A 14,610-nucleotide genomic window follows, 5' to 3' on the forward strand; every position below is an offset into this window, starting at 1 on the left:
ATCAGCTCCCATGTTTTATTGTCAAAGCATAATTGAACAAGCTGAAGTTAGAAGCTGATTGGTTGCTATGCAGAGCTGTACCAGATTTTGCACTCTCCAGTTTTAGTAAATCAACCCCAAAGCTTTTTTAAATGTAGAATACAGTGATGAATGGCTAGAAGTTAGAACCTCTGTTTTATTTTATTACTGTTTAGTATTCACAGTCAGGGAAAGCTCTTCAGTGAGTGCTAACAGAGTGATGGCTAGCTGGGTAATTTTTAGTCACCTAAACCTATAAGAAGCCAGAAGTAAAACAAAACCCATCCTGGGAAAACAGCAACCTATTCAGAAAAGTTATACATATTTCCTGGTTTGAGCATACCAATACATATGCATTGATAAGAAAGATGCACAGCTATGCTCAACATAACTAAAAACAATGTTTATGAGATTATAGACTACAATTGATGATAAATGAACTAAGATACTACACTGCTACTATAAAGCCTTTCCTTGTATGGAACAGGCTAGTCCTCATCTGAATCGATAGACATGGGGATAGGATTATACTATGGTAAATAAAAAAATTGTTTCATTTACATTTTGGTCTGTTAGAGAATGGTTTCCATAATGATGCATGTTACCTATGACTGCTCTGCATTTTTGTTTGCCATGGTAATTGAAAAATGAATCGCCGTAAACAAGGAGTGTTGTGTTCTTGTCCCTAAGCAATTTAATAATGACTGCTCCTAAATAGAATATTATACATATATTACACAAAAAATAGTGAGAGACAACAGAAAGTCCTCACTATTAGCAAAGGTGTTGGGATATTGACTTGTGCATATAAACTATGAGAAATACTACTTACTACATCATAGTTGTTTTGATTGACAGGTACAGCTTAGATGACACAGTACCATTGGCACTGTTTGATTTCATTATCTACATTTTAAGTTTAAGTACCAATTAAAAATTTCATCTCCCAATGTTAAACATTGTTTTTTTTATGGTTTGTGCAGCATGAAAAAATATACATAATATTAAAATAGCAAGATAAATAATCTGGAATATAAAAAAACTCAGATTTGGGCATTTCTAAATGTCATGATGAAGAATGCACACATATGCAAACTAAACAGCAGGCACAAACAGGTCACATTTGTTAATGTACTTATATTTAATTCTGTATTTTAAATATACTCACTGTTTCTGCAATAGATGTTGCTGTTGTTGTCTGTAGGTCTCAATCGTGTGTTGGGGAAGGTACTGCATAAGTTCAAGAGACTCTTTGATTTTTAATAAGGTTTCATATATTTCTCTGCCTTTTACCTACATATAACAAAAAAACAAAAAATGGAAGAGTAGTTTCTTAGTGTATGACCTGTTTCAGCAATGGACCATATTTAATAGAAAGTACATCAATAAAAATGTATTTTGTACTGGTGTGACTTCAACAGAATGAATTTTGATGGATTGCTCCTGGTTGGTGTACAAGAGTGTAAGAGTGCAAGGAGTTAATTTTTTTTTACTAAATAAACCACCTATGTAAGGATATATATGTATATATGTATATATATATATATATATATATATATATATATATATGTATGTGTGTGTGTGTAATTTTTAAAAAAGTCAGAGGTGTACCAGCATATTTAGGAAAGTTTAAAAAAATATAACGTATTAACTTACAGGTATATACAACACTTCGTCATCTGGTGACCGCCGTTTTTTAATAGATGCCATTTGAATTCCATGTGTGCTCTGTCTAAAACCTGAAACATCAAGAGACACTTTTATAATGATTTTTTGCAGTGTTACTTGTTTTAAATAGTCCTTTATATTTGAAAAAACCTACTTGAATTGTTACTTAGTTTACATTTCTGCTCTCAATATATGAAACACATATCTAGTATCCTGGTAATTACATATTCATACAATGCTTGCTGCTACAAACCATATTGCAGTAACTTACATTGTTTCATACCTTCGCCACTCTTTGTGCTGTCTGAGACTTGCTGTTTTCGGATGCTGTCTTCATCGGCCTTACGATCTCTTCCCGGACAGGCACAAATTCGAGCCTCAAAACATCGGCGCCCAAGCACTTGACCACTTTGAAAGAAAAATATAGGGTTATAGACCGTGGTAAGTATCAAACCAGCATAACATACTGTAATGATGAATATAAATGATGTTAGTGAATAAAATGTATTCTGTACTAGCAACGTTGGGCAGAGCAAAAAAAATGTTTTTTCCACAAACAATCATTAGCTGATTTTTTGTAATGTACATTGTTTTTACTGTGCAAAAGATTTATGTACAAGATCAAGCAAAACAAAGCACGTTCACTTACTCTCTTGTTTCTAGAGTTACTATGATCAATATCGGTCGGCGATTCATTCCTCCAACACAGCTGCTGTTGCACATAAAGTTGTATAATATTGTTGTGAACTCTGTGCCAACCTATAAAGAATTTTGTGGAGATAAAGGAATATATTTCACAGTATAGTAACTGCATTAAAATTTTTCGAGATACAAAGTTTAGTAATAGATACTTCCAAAAATAATTCTGATGATTAGGTGACACTGACCTGTGGGGGTTCATATGGTACCAGAACACTCTGTCTGCCAGTGATTGGATCCTCCACATACTGTGCATGGCTATTTCCTTCAACTCTTATGAGATGGCTTGGGGGAGCTATTTGCCCTACAGACAAAGAAAATAAATCACTGAAAGCAATAACACCAATTCGATTTTATTTCTGCAATAGCTACTGAAGAAAAGAATTACAGAACCTGCATTATAGCCTATGAAATAAACGTTATTTGAATAAGAAATGCAACTTGCAGCCATGAAAATTGTTTCAAGAATATAATGTTTTCAGACTTTTCATCATAACAGATGTAATCTAGATACATCAGTTATGATAAAAAGTCTGAAAACTTTACATTCTTGAAACAATTTTCATGGCTGCAAGTTAAATTCCTTGTTCAAATACCTTTTATTTCATAGGCTATAATGCAGGTTCTGTAATTCTTTTTTTAAAGGCTATTAAACATAGTTTCTTCTAGAATAGGTTTTTGTCTTAAAATATAACAGAATCATGTGATTGAAAAAACTGTCAGTGGTAGACATGTTAAACATTAGCCAAGATGACTCATGCAGGAGGGTGTGGATACAAGACCAGTCATTCTGCATAACGTGAGAAAGCAGCATGACTGGTCTTGAAATCAGGAAGCTCCTGCAAAAAAGATAGCTTTCACTCTAGATTTCTGCACTGATCTGGAAAAAATACTCAAAGTGCATAAAGATTTAAGTTAGAATGTACATGTCTCTTGTATTTTGACAATATTTGCTTATTCCGGGGTCTAGTTTAAGCTGCCTAGAGAAATGCATGGGGCTGTCATTGGCACCAATATTTTCTTTTACATTTAGCACAGGAAGATATGTGTTTTCCTATTCTAGGGAAAAAAACAGAGAAAAGGTGTTTTTGATTATTTTTGAAGAAGTGTGCAAAGTGCAGGAACCCATAATAAACCATTAAATTTCCATGATTATAGTTGTTTAGAACACAGAAAAAAATTCTGCTTGGCTGCCAAGGATTACTGTGATTTACACAGATCTCTCTGCATCATGGGGATCAATTACATTGTCCATATGCTCTCTAAATAAGATCTGTTTAAATCTATGAACCGGATTTCAGTTCTATAACAGGATTTGTTCATACCCTCATTAAATTCCCGGCTGAGCTCATGGTTTGGACATCGCTTTACAACTTCTGTTACATGTTCTGCTTTTTTGTAGACTGGCATTGCTCGTATAACTGCTCCTTGTGGTGGAGGAGTCATCACCTTGATCTGAATTGGACAGGTTTTGGCAATCTGGCAGTACAGTTTCTTGAGATCAGTAGAATACTGGAAATAAATAGACATAAAATTATCAATGACTAAAGAATTTCACCAAAAAAAGCTAAAAACAAAACAGGTTCATATCAAAAATAGTGACTATTGCATTCTAAAAACTGTCTGTTCTATGATCATAATCCAAGTTTAGATCCTAGTCATTTTAAAACTATACCTCCTGATTTACCATATCCCATTTACTGTATAACAATTTCCAGCTGCAAAAATGATCAGATAAACAATGGCAAATATGAGTCCAATGATCTGTTTCAAAAGTGTAGCAGATTAAATATATGATTCATAATACAAAGTTTATTACTGCATGTCATCAGCATACTGGATTGAGCATACAGTGTAGTATACATATTACATTTTAGAATATTTGGGGTAGTATTATGGGCTCCTTTGTATTTTACAGTCAAGATAAACAGTTATGTTTTATATGTTTTTAGACATTTGTGGTGATAACTAGCCCATATACGAATTACCAGTAAATTAGGGATGCCAAGTAATATTTCATAAATGGGTGTGTACAGTATATGTGGCTCTTGAATAATTGCTGTGTTGCCTCACCCTAACTATATGGTTGGCCAGCACCTGAACCTTTTGTCCATATTTACAAGAATTGTCCATTTCCGAGGTTGGCAAATCTGCTGTAGATAAGTTCAACAATTTGAAACCCAAAAAGTTCTAACTTAGCTATCTATAGGCATGAAATGGTAGTCATATATAAAGGTACAATTTGATCTAAAAAAAACGGCCGTGTCATACAGTTATTAAAGCTGAACTGCTTAATTCATGAACATGCACACTTGCTAAAGCATGAATATTCATGAAATAAGGGAAACTGTGCAAACAACCTATGGACCTGCCTTATTTTGGGGGAACAATAACAATCAGGGGGAAACTCTAACCTAGCCAAAACTGTGTATTGGTACCTACTTCCATATAGGCCTAATGATGTTACCTACTTTCTGACCACACTATAGCCAAAAGACGGCTACATCAGGTTTGTCCAGTTCTGGGAGGGTGTCTATTAACATCCACCTGAAACCCTGCCCCCGGGGCGTGCATCAGGCACCCTGTGTGATTACAGATCAAGGTAAAGGGCCAATCACATGGGAAAGCTGAAAATTGTCCTGGTCAGGAAGGGGGTGAAAGTGCCCAGTAGGCAAGTGGTTAATAATAAAAAAACTTGTATATTATGTCTTGGGACAGGGTAATAAAAAACATGTATACACCAAGAAAGAGTATCTAACTGGTTGCTATAAGTTACATAGACAGTTATTTCAGACATTTTCATACATGAGACCCATTAGGGGCTATTTGCCTAATGAATAATCACTGGTGAATAAGCTGAAGCTGTGTTCACTTTAAATGCTCATGGGCAAGAGAAATAAGAAAATCATTTTTCTTGCACCTGACTGGGTATTTATGGATGCAATCAAATATTGGTCCTACAATGAGCCCTTTCTTATTCATTCTCTTTTAGAATAAGCTATTAGCTGTAATAAAATAGCACTGATTTAATAGAAGCATGACTGCATCCTAAAAGAACGAGTAGAAAAACTCCCAAAAGACAGACTAGGAACTTAAATAAAAACCTTCATAAACAAAAGACACGCTGTGTACACCGAATAATAAAAATACATAAGACAACTGAGTTTAATGTACAATGCTTTCTAATTCTAACTTCCACCCACACTGTATACTGTACATATTTACTGTATGATACATTCTCCAGTCAGGGCTGAAGTTAAGGTAACAGAGCTTTCAGAAATGTTGTTGGACATTGCACAACACAGCTCATGCCTTCAGGCAATGGATTAAAATACAAAAGATCCATGTAGCCTCCGGATACAGAAAATGCAGCCAAAAGATAAACATATTTTAAATTGCGAAAGACTGTCTTAGATTCCTTTATTCCAAACTTCACTGAGAAGAAAGAGGGGGGGATTGTTCTGTATCAGAAAGTTAGAATGAGAAAAAAAATGCGGATTAATAACCCTCTTTTTACATTTATTCACCAATTGTTTCTTACCTGTAACATAAAGCGGAATTAAATGATATTCTCCCCCAGATTTCTATGATTACTGACATCCACTTCTGTATTATACACTTTAAAGTTTTTTTTTTTTTAATGGTTGATTAGAAACAACTATCTAACCAAACCATTCAGGACCCTTCCTCTCGTGAACCGACAACGATTGGTTTGGGCAGCCGAATGTGGCTGTTCACTGACACTTCCATGTACCATTATCGGTCCTAGTTCTCTGAGCCAGCCAGCTCTGCTCTGCCCCAGTCCTGCCTATCGCTTCCCCTTCTTGCCATATGGCTTCTCATGAATGCCACTGCAGGGGGATTGCAGTCACGTGATAAGGAGCAAAACTACATGAAAAAGGTATAAAAATAGGGATTTTTAGCTTTTGGGGCCTATTGGGAAGGGTAATGATTGCTTAGGGTTGATGTGGCCCATTCAAGACATCATTTTAATTACTTATATTAAAAAAAATAATTAATAAAAAAAACTGGAAACTAGCAAATCTTTATTTGTTACAATTATGGACATTTTAGGATATTCTAAACCTGCCCCTAACTGAATCAAAACTTGTGATTGCCAAATATTAAAGAGGTGTCCTGTGAGTAATAATGAACATGAGCAGTGGCTGTAAGTGCTCCTTGACGTAACCTGTTAGAGCATTTTTATGATTGATTAGAAATCCATATATTGACAATCAATATTACCCAATTGGGCACAGATCTATCTATCTATCTGTCTATCTGTCTATCTATCTATCTATCTATCTATCTATCTATCTATCTATCTATCTATCTATCTATCTATCTATCTATCTATCTATCTATCTATCTATCTATCTATCTATCTATCTATCTATCTATCTATCTATCTATCTATCTATCTATCTATCTATCTATCTATCTATCTATCTATCTATCTATCTATCTATCCATCTATGTTATTGCCCTTGGGTCCCCTAACCTACACCCAGGGGTGAAATTGTCCACCCAGTTCATGTTTATTTCACCTGAACCTGCCCTCAGTGTGAAGTAATCCAGTTTTAAACAGTCTGTGAATTCCATCACTAGCACCCATCCAACCGTTTTGCGTGTACTAGAAAATCAGAACAAACAGTTGAAAAAAATATAGCCTGAGGAAGTATGTCTTGCAAGTGATATCCAGTATGCCTATTGCTGCAATGATGGCTCAAGTTACTTGGCATGCAATTTCCATTCAGCTCCTTGTTTTCAGGTTCACCTGCAATGTCATGTTTAAATAAGCAGTTTTCAGGTAGGCGAGTCAGAGAACAACAGCAGTTTGGGGTACATTAATAATAACACGTTTTAAAAGAACATTCCAGTGAATATAACCCTCTCCACACCACCTGCCTGCTGAATTACAGGGTCTTGGCATCATACTCAGAATTCCTATTACAATATGTGTGCATGCCAGGTTCCAATACCAGACACCTGTCTGCTTCCTCAATAAGCTGTACTCAATCTTTGCCATTCATTTTTCTGTTTCTTTTACACACAAAATCAATACCGAACAACAGAATTCTATTACGTTAAGGACTTTAAAAAGACATTTACTCATATGATCTTTTTTTCAAGCTTCCAGAAGAGCAATTTTAGAATCCATTAGGTAAAATCAACAAAATGAGCAAATTACTGCTCCAGAGCTGTAATAGATGCATTGACTTGAACATAGACTATGCATGTAAAGGATAACTCATTTTGGCCTATAAAAAAACAGTGTTACCTTTGATGTACAACGTATGCCAACCATAGACGGTCAAATCTTTATTAACCACTTGCCGATCGCCAGCAGTACATATACTGCAGCAGGTCGGCTCTGTCCCGTGAAACGACATAACTGCATGTCGATTCGCGGGACCACAAGTGGGGGGGGGGGCGCGCACCCATTGGCCACAGGGAAAGCTGATCTGCTGGTCCGGCAGCCGTGATTACCGCCGGGCACCCGCGATCGCTCCCCGTGGAGACAGAACGGCGGTCTGCCATTGTAAACACGGCAGACCGCTGTTCTGTCAGCAGTGAACACAGGGCTCCTAAGTTCCTCCTATTTAGGAACACAGGTCCCTGTGTTCATTCCATAAGTCAATCCCCCACACAGTTAGAAAGCACCCCCTAGGGACATGTTTAACCCTTTGATCGCCTCTGGTGTTAACCCCTTCCCTGCCAGTGTAATTAGTACAGTTACAGTGCATATTTTTAGCACTGATTACTGTAGTAATGTCACTGGTACTCCCAAAAGTGTCAAAAATGTCAGTTAGGTGTCCGATCTGTCCGCCACAATGTCGCAGTCCCGCTAAAAATCGCTGATCACCGCCATTACTAGTAAAAAAAAAATAAATAAATAAAAACGCCATAAATCTTCCCCCTAGTTTGTAGACGTGACAACTTTTGCGCAAACAAATTAATACACTCTTATTGGGGTTTTTTTTTTTTTTTTACCAAAAATATGTAGCAGATTACATATAGGCCCTAAAATGATAAAAAAAAAATGTGATTTTTACATTTTTTTTATTGGGAATGTTATATAGCAGAAAGTGAAAAATATTGTTTTTTTTTCTCCAGAATTGCTGCTATTTTTTGTTTATAGCGCAAAAAATAAAAATCGCACAGGTGATCAAGTTCCATGAAAAGAAAACTCTATTTATGGGGGGAAAAACATCAATTTTATTTGGGTACAGCGTCGCACGACCGCGCAATTGTCAGTTAAAGTAACGCAGTGAGGAATCGCAAAAAATGGCCTGGTCTTTAAGGGGGAAAAAACTTCTGGTTCTCCAGAAGTGGTTACGGTTTGTTTGTTTGTTTTTGTTTTGGTTTGTTTCTAAATACTTGCTTTACTGCTGGTTCACACTAACGCGGCACGACTACGGGGGCGACCTGTGAAGTCGCGTGCACCAACTTGCACGGACTTCATATAATGTATGTCTATGCAAGTCGCTCCGATGCCGCCCCAAAGTAGTACAGGAACCTTTTTCTAAGTCGGAGCGACTTGAGTCGCTCCTATTAGAACGGTTCCCTTAGCGCACAATGGACCGCGACTTGTCAGGCTGACCAGTCGCCTGACAAGTCGCGGTAGTGTGAATGGGGTCTAAACCAACCATGTTTTTTTGGTCATTTTAATTTTTTAATTTTTTTGTTTTTTGTTTTTTAATGCTACTGACTTTATGATCTGTATAGCATAGATATGGGAAGCCTTTGTTTTGGATAGAGTGGGGAAGGATTAGAATCACTCTCAGGTTTTTACTGCTGTCTAGGACTCTGTTGGAGAGATTTTTTACACACTTCTTGTCCAGCGGAACCGTTGTCGCAGAATAAATAGTGAAGTAAAAATGTTAAACAGAGTCCTGGATAACAGTAAAAACCTGAGAGGAGTTCTAGTCCTTCCTCGCTCAATCCAAAACTAGAAAGATGTTTTCAGTGTGACATACACTTTAAGTGGACTGGTAAACTTTTACCGTTCATATACACCAGGGTATTACAGCACACTTTCCATAACCTGTACATGGAAAGAACTTGAAGAGTTCTGTACTGTTTTTTCAGTAGTATACTTCCACAACGGGGTTGATTTACTAAAACTGGCAAGTGCAGAATCTGGTGCAACTCTACAAAGAAACCAATCAGCTTCCAGGTTTTTTTGTCAAAGCTTAATTGAACAAACTGAAGTCAGAAGCTGATTGGCTACCGTGCACAGCTGCACCAGATTCTGCACTCTCAGTTTTAGTAACTCAACCCCAATACATTTCAAATGATGAATTTTTAAAAAATGCTTAAGCTGGATACACACTATACAATTTTCTTTAGATTTTTTTCCTTTAGATTTACCAAAACCATATTATCTGGGGTCAAACCTAAACACTTTTAATTTGTATGCAATCAGGCAGGAACTTCGAACAACAAAAGTTGTATAGTAGGTATAAAAATCCAGATACACACCGTACAACATTTGTTGTTAGATTTCCTTTAGATTTACCTTTAACTATGTAGTGCAAGGGCCTGCCGGATTGCATACAAATGAAAAGTGTTTAGGTCTGACCTCATATTATATGGTTTTGGTAAATCTAAAGGAAAGAATCTAAAGAAAATTGTACAGTGTGTAGCCAGCTTAATGGGCCATACACACTATACAATTGTCTTTAGATTTTTTTCTTTTAGATTTACCAAAACCATATAATATGAGGTCAAACCTAAACACTTTCAATTTGTATGCAATCAGCCAGGCCCTTGCACTACATAGTTGAAGGTAAATCTAAAGGAAATCTTACAACAAAAGTTGTATAGTGTGTATCCAACTTAACTCTTACAATTATTACAAGTACCTTTGTAAAAGCTCAGTGAACTAAAAAAACAAAGTATTGTATGCATTACAGGGAAGCTAGAAAAAAAAAAAAAAAAAACCCTCACTGAATGTTTATATTACGTTTAATAACTGAAAAACAAGAGATCTTTGTCATTTCCTAAAGATCCTAAAGCAGAAATCATGAACACTATTTACTCAATGTAGAAAGAACATGTTTAAACTGCTGCTCCAACATCTTCCTGAAATGGTCAATAGAGTGTTGAATGGGCCCATAATGTGGATGGAGAGTTATTTATTTAGTTGTACTTTGTGCTTCTGTAGTCTAGCACTCAAGCTTATATACTGCCTCCTGCCACCTGTCAGTCATATGAGATTAATTATTTGGGCGGCCAGTGCTGGGAGCGTCACATTCCAACCTGGCCGCACCCAGAGGTGTTGACATCAGACAGGTGAGGTCCCCCTCCTAAAACGCTTGGAAGATTGCAGTCTGGCCCCACCCTGTAATGTCCCCACTCTCTATATGGCCCCTCCAGGCAAAATGTGAGAGCACTACATCTCTCGCTGTATCTGTTAAACACTCCCTTAATTCAGTTGTGATTAGGCTAAAGGAAAGAAAGAATTATAACCTCAGGCACACTTTGAGAAAATCAGTAAGTGCTGTTGTCTACTCTGCACATATTTTATCTAAAGGGATTTTACATGAATACATGGTGCCGACAGCTAGGCATACTTGTATTTATCTGCAGTTATTTCTCCCATTTATAGTAAGATTTATAAAGCTTTCATTAATAAATTCGCACAGTTCTAACAGATTCTTACATAAGCCCAGTTATTATTGGTTCCCTTTAATATTCAGCTAGATACTTTCTCTATCAGCAAAATAATTCACAATATTAGGAGAATTTAGATAAGTGGGTGCTGTCATCTATTTTCAGAAAATGTTGAATTTCTATTGAAAAAATAATTCTGCATTAATCCGACTGTTTTAAATAAATTATTATAACGTTATAATGTAAATTATTATAACAATTCTGTGCAATAAAAAATTGGTTTGTTATTTTTGCAATACCATTATCAGTATTGTACCCAATATCAGTTCATGAATTATCCTCACTTTTATCTTTATCAATCGTAATTAGTGCACAGAATTGTGTCCTGATGATATACAGTACATATATTGGTTAGCACAACCCTGTTTTTTTCTATGCTTTATAACCATTTATATCTAGTGGTGTGCTGGCTGCTTTTCTTTTTGAATGAACCATCTCAAACTCCACTGTTTTTATTTTTTGGTAAATGTTATTTGTATAAAAACAAAATGTAATTTTAGATTTTCCTGAATATGTGTGTTCAGATTTTTCTTATCTGCAGAGAATTGCATTATTACGTTATTATGAATCCAACCAGAATTTCATCTCTACAATTATCAAAGTAATGGGCCATACACACTATAAGATTTTCTGAAGACTTTTTCCTTTAGACTTACCAAAACCATATAATATGAGTTCAAACCTAAACACTTCCAATTTGTATGCAATCTGGCAGGCCCTTGCACTACATAGAAAAGGTAAACCTGAAGGAAATCTAACCACAAAAGTTGGATAGTGTGTATCCAGCTTTAGGTTCTACAAGATTTTACTCAAGTAAACAACTAAGTATTGTCTGCAATACAAGCTTTAAAGATGTTCCCTTATTCTCGGGCCAAGCAGTACTGATAAATAAAGTTTTATTTGTTTTGCTGCAAGTAAAAAAAAGTATCACGGACAGTACTGTTGCAAGTGCACTAATATGGTTACCGTCACCTCAATGTAAAAGCGAATCATGAACATTTCTTGTCAAACATAGTATTATACTAACATAGTATTTGTAGATAGTATTAGTTAATACTAAATTAGTATTGGTAGACGTGTAGGCTGGACACACCGTACTGCTTCCAGTTGTGGCATATATAGTTCTGCATTGTTTCTGAGATTGTGAATGTGAGTTGGAGGGAGGGAGGGAGGGTTAGGGCTGTCGTGTGCCTGTAATTGCAGTACCTCCTGCCTGGCTGACTTCCCTGGGGGCTCTGCCTCACCCTGAGGTTTTGGGCCACGTTCCAGCCACGCTGCCACAGTATAAATGAAAAGAAAGGATAATAAGAAAAACCCGATAACTACGTTTAGTCAAACATAGTTCAGTTTACATAGAAATTAAAAGAAAAAGGTTGGAGGGAGGGAACTACATACTTCAATTTCTTTGGCATGTATGCCTCCAGGCTACATATATGGACAAGGGCTGAGAAAGAAAAGAACTGTTTGAAAAGGCAAACCACTCAGTCCATTAAGCAAAAGGAATGTGTGTCTACCAAGAAGCCAGCAAGCGTCTCACTCCTATAATACGAGGGGCTATGCCTGTCACATCACTGCCAACCAACTAAACAAACAGAGACTGTGTACAACAGAAAAGGAATAAGCTCTCTGGAGACACATAGATATCACAAAAAAAACTCCAAGGAGGGATGCCCCTATATACGACATGCTGTCTTAGATTGTGACAGTACATAATAACATCACTGTACCAGAATAAATAGAATTCATTGAACTGAAGGGAGTGCATGAAAGACTACCTGAGCAGAGAAAGCAACAAAAAACAGCAGGTGGGCTTAATCAGATAGAACTAGGGAAATATATGACAGTTGCCCATCGTAGCCAATTAAACATTTGTTTTCTAGATTAACTACAGCATCTCACAAAAGTGAATACACCCCTCACATTTTTTTAAATATTTTATTATATCTTTTCATGTGACATCACTGAAGAAATGACACTTTGCTACAATGTAAAGTAGTGAGTGTACAGCTTGTATGACAATACAATTTGCTTTCCCTTGAAAATAACTCAACAGCCATTAATGTCTAAACTGCTGGCTACTAAAATGAGTACACCTCTAAGTGTTTTTTCCCTCCCCGGTGTCATGTGACTCATTAGTGTTACAAGGTCTCCTGTGTGAATGGGGAGCAAGTGTGTTAGATTTGGTGTTATCTCTCTCACTCTTTCCTGGCAAAGAACTCTCTGAGGATCTGAAAAAAATATTGTTGCTCTACATAAAGCTGGCCTAGGCTATAAGAAGATTGCCAAGACCCTGAAACTGAGCTGCAGCACGGTGGCCAAGACCATACAGCAGTTTAACAAGACAGGTTCCACTCAGTACAGGCCTCGCCATGGTCTACCAAAGAAGTTGAGTGCACGTGCTCAGCGTCATATCCGGAGGATGTCTTTGGGAAAAAGACGTATGAGTGCTACCAGCATTGCTGCAGAGGTTGAAGGGGTGGGGGAGTCAGCCTGTCAGTGCTCAGACCATACGCCACACACTGCATCAAATTGGTCTGCATGGCTGTTGTCCCAGAAGGAAGCCTCTTTTAAAGACGATGCACAAGAAAGCCCGCAAACAGTTTGGTGAGGACAAGCAGACTAGGGACATGGATTACTGGAACCATGTACTGTGGTCTGTTGAGACCAAGATAAACGTATGTGGTTCAGATGGTTTCAAGCGTGCATGACAGGTGAGGAGTACAAAGACAAGTTTGTCTTGCCTACAGTCAAGCATGGTGTTGGGAGCGTCATGGTTTGGGGCTGCATGAGTGCTGCCGGCACTGGGGAGCTACAGTTCATAGAGGGAACTATGAATGCCAACATGTACTGTGACATACTGAAGCAGAGCATGATCCCTTCCCTTCAGACTTGACCGCAGGGCAGGGCAGTATTCTCTAATATCCACCAGCTCCGTGAAGTCGTCATGGAGGAGTGGAAGAGGACTCCAGTGGCAACCTGTGAAGCCCTGGTGAACTCCATGCTCAAGAGGGTTAAGGCAGTGTTGTAAAATAATGGTGGCCACACAAAATATTGACACTTTGGGTCCAATTTGTACATTTTCACTTAGGAGTTTACTCACTTTTGTTGCCAGCAGTTTAGACATTAATAGCTGTGTGGAGTTATTTTGAGGGGACAGCTAATTTACACTGTTAAGTGTAATTTCTTCAGTGTTGTCACATGAAAAGATATAATAAAATATTTACAAAAATGTAAGGGGTGTACTCACTTTTGTGAGATACTGTAAATAGGTGAACAGTTGATATACAGAGGTTAGTTGTCATTTTATTAAAATATCATGTTATTAAAAAATGAAAGCACAAATTTCTTGAGTTGCTACAGGTAGCACATCCACTCTAAATGTATTATTTGTGCTGATATATTCTTTTCTTTTTTTTTTTTTTTTTTTTGTTAGCATAATAATAAATGTGAACAAACACCAGCTAAGATATGGTTGCATAAGATTTTAAATATGAAAGAAGACTACAGTCATAATAACATTCAAGCTTCAGGGTATCACTAAGGTGT

The 14,610-nt window shown here is 36.9% G+C and overlaps 1 protein-coding gene across 5 annotated transcripts in view; it reads right to left on the reverse strand.

The window, feature by feature from the left end:
* Positions 1-14,610, reverse strand: part of TP63 (tumor protein p63) — a 235,587-nt gene that overhangs the window by 16,267 nt on the left and 204,710 nt on the right. For 4 of the 5 annotated variants that reach the window (XM_082252082.1, XM_082252078.1, XM_082252080.1 and 1 more), the window contains 6 exons: positions 3,711-3,897; positions 2,574-2,689; positions 2,336-2,445; positions 1,958-2,094; positions 1,675-1,757; positions 1,187-1,311 (listed from right to left, as the gene is read on the reverse strand). In XM_082252082.1, coding sequence (XP_082108208.1) covers positions 1,187-1,311; positions 1,675-1,757; positions 1,958-2,094; positions 2,336-2,445; positions 2,574-2,689; positions 3,711-3,897 — 758 coding nt within the window. The remainder of the gene's footprint in view (positions 1-1,186; positions 1,312-1,674; positions 1,758-1,957; positions 2,095-2,335; positions 2,446-2,573; positions 2,690-3,710; positions 3,898-14,610) is intronic. The other variant, XM_082252079.1, reaches the window with a different exon arrangement.

This window comes from Pelophylax lessonae, assembly GCF_965119305.1.
Source record: "Pelophylax lessonae genome assembly, chromosome: 3".
Taxonomy (NCBI): Eukaryota; Metazoa; Chordata; class Amphibia; order Anura; family Ranidae; genus Pelophylax; species Pelophylax lessonae.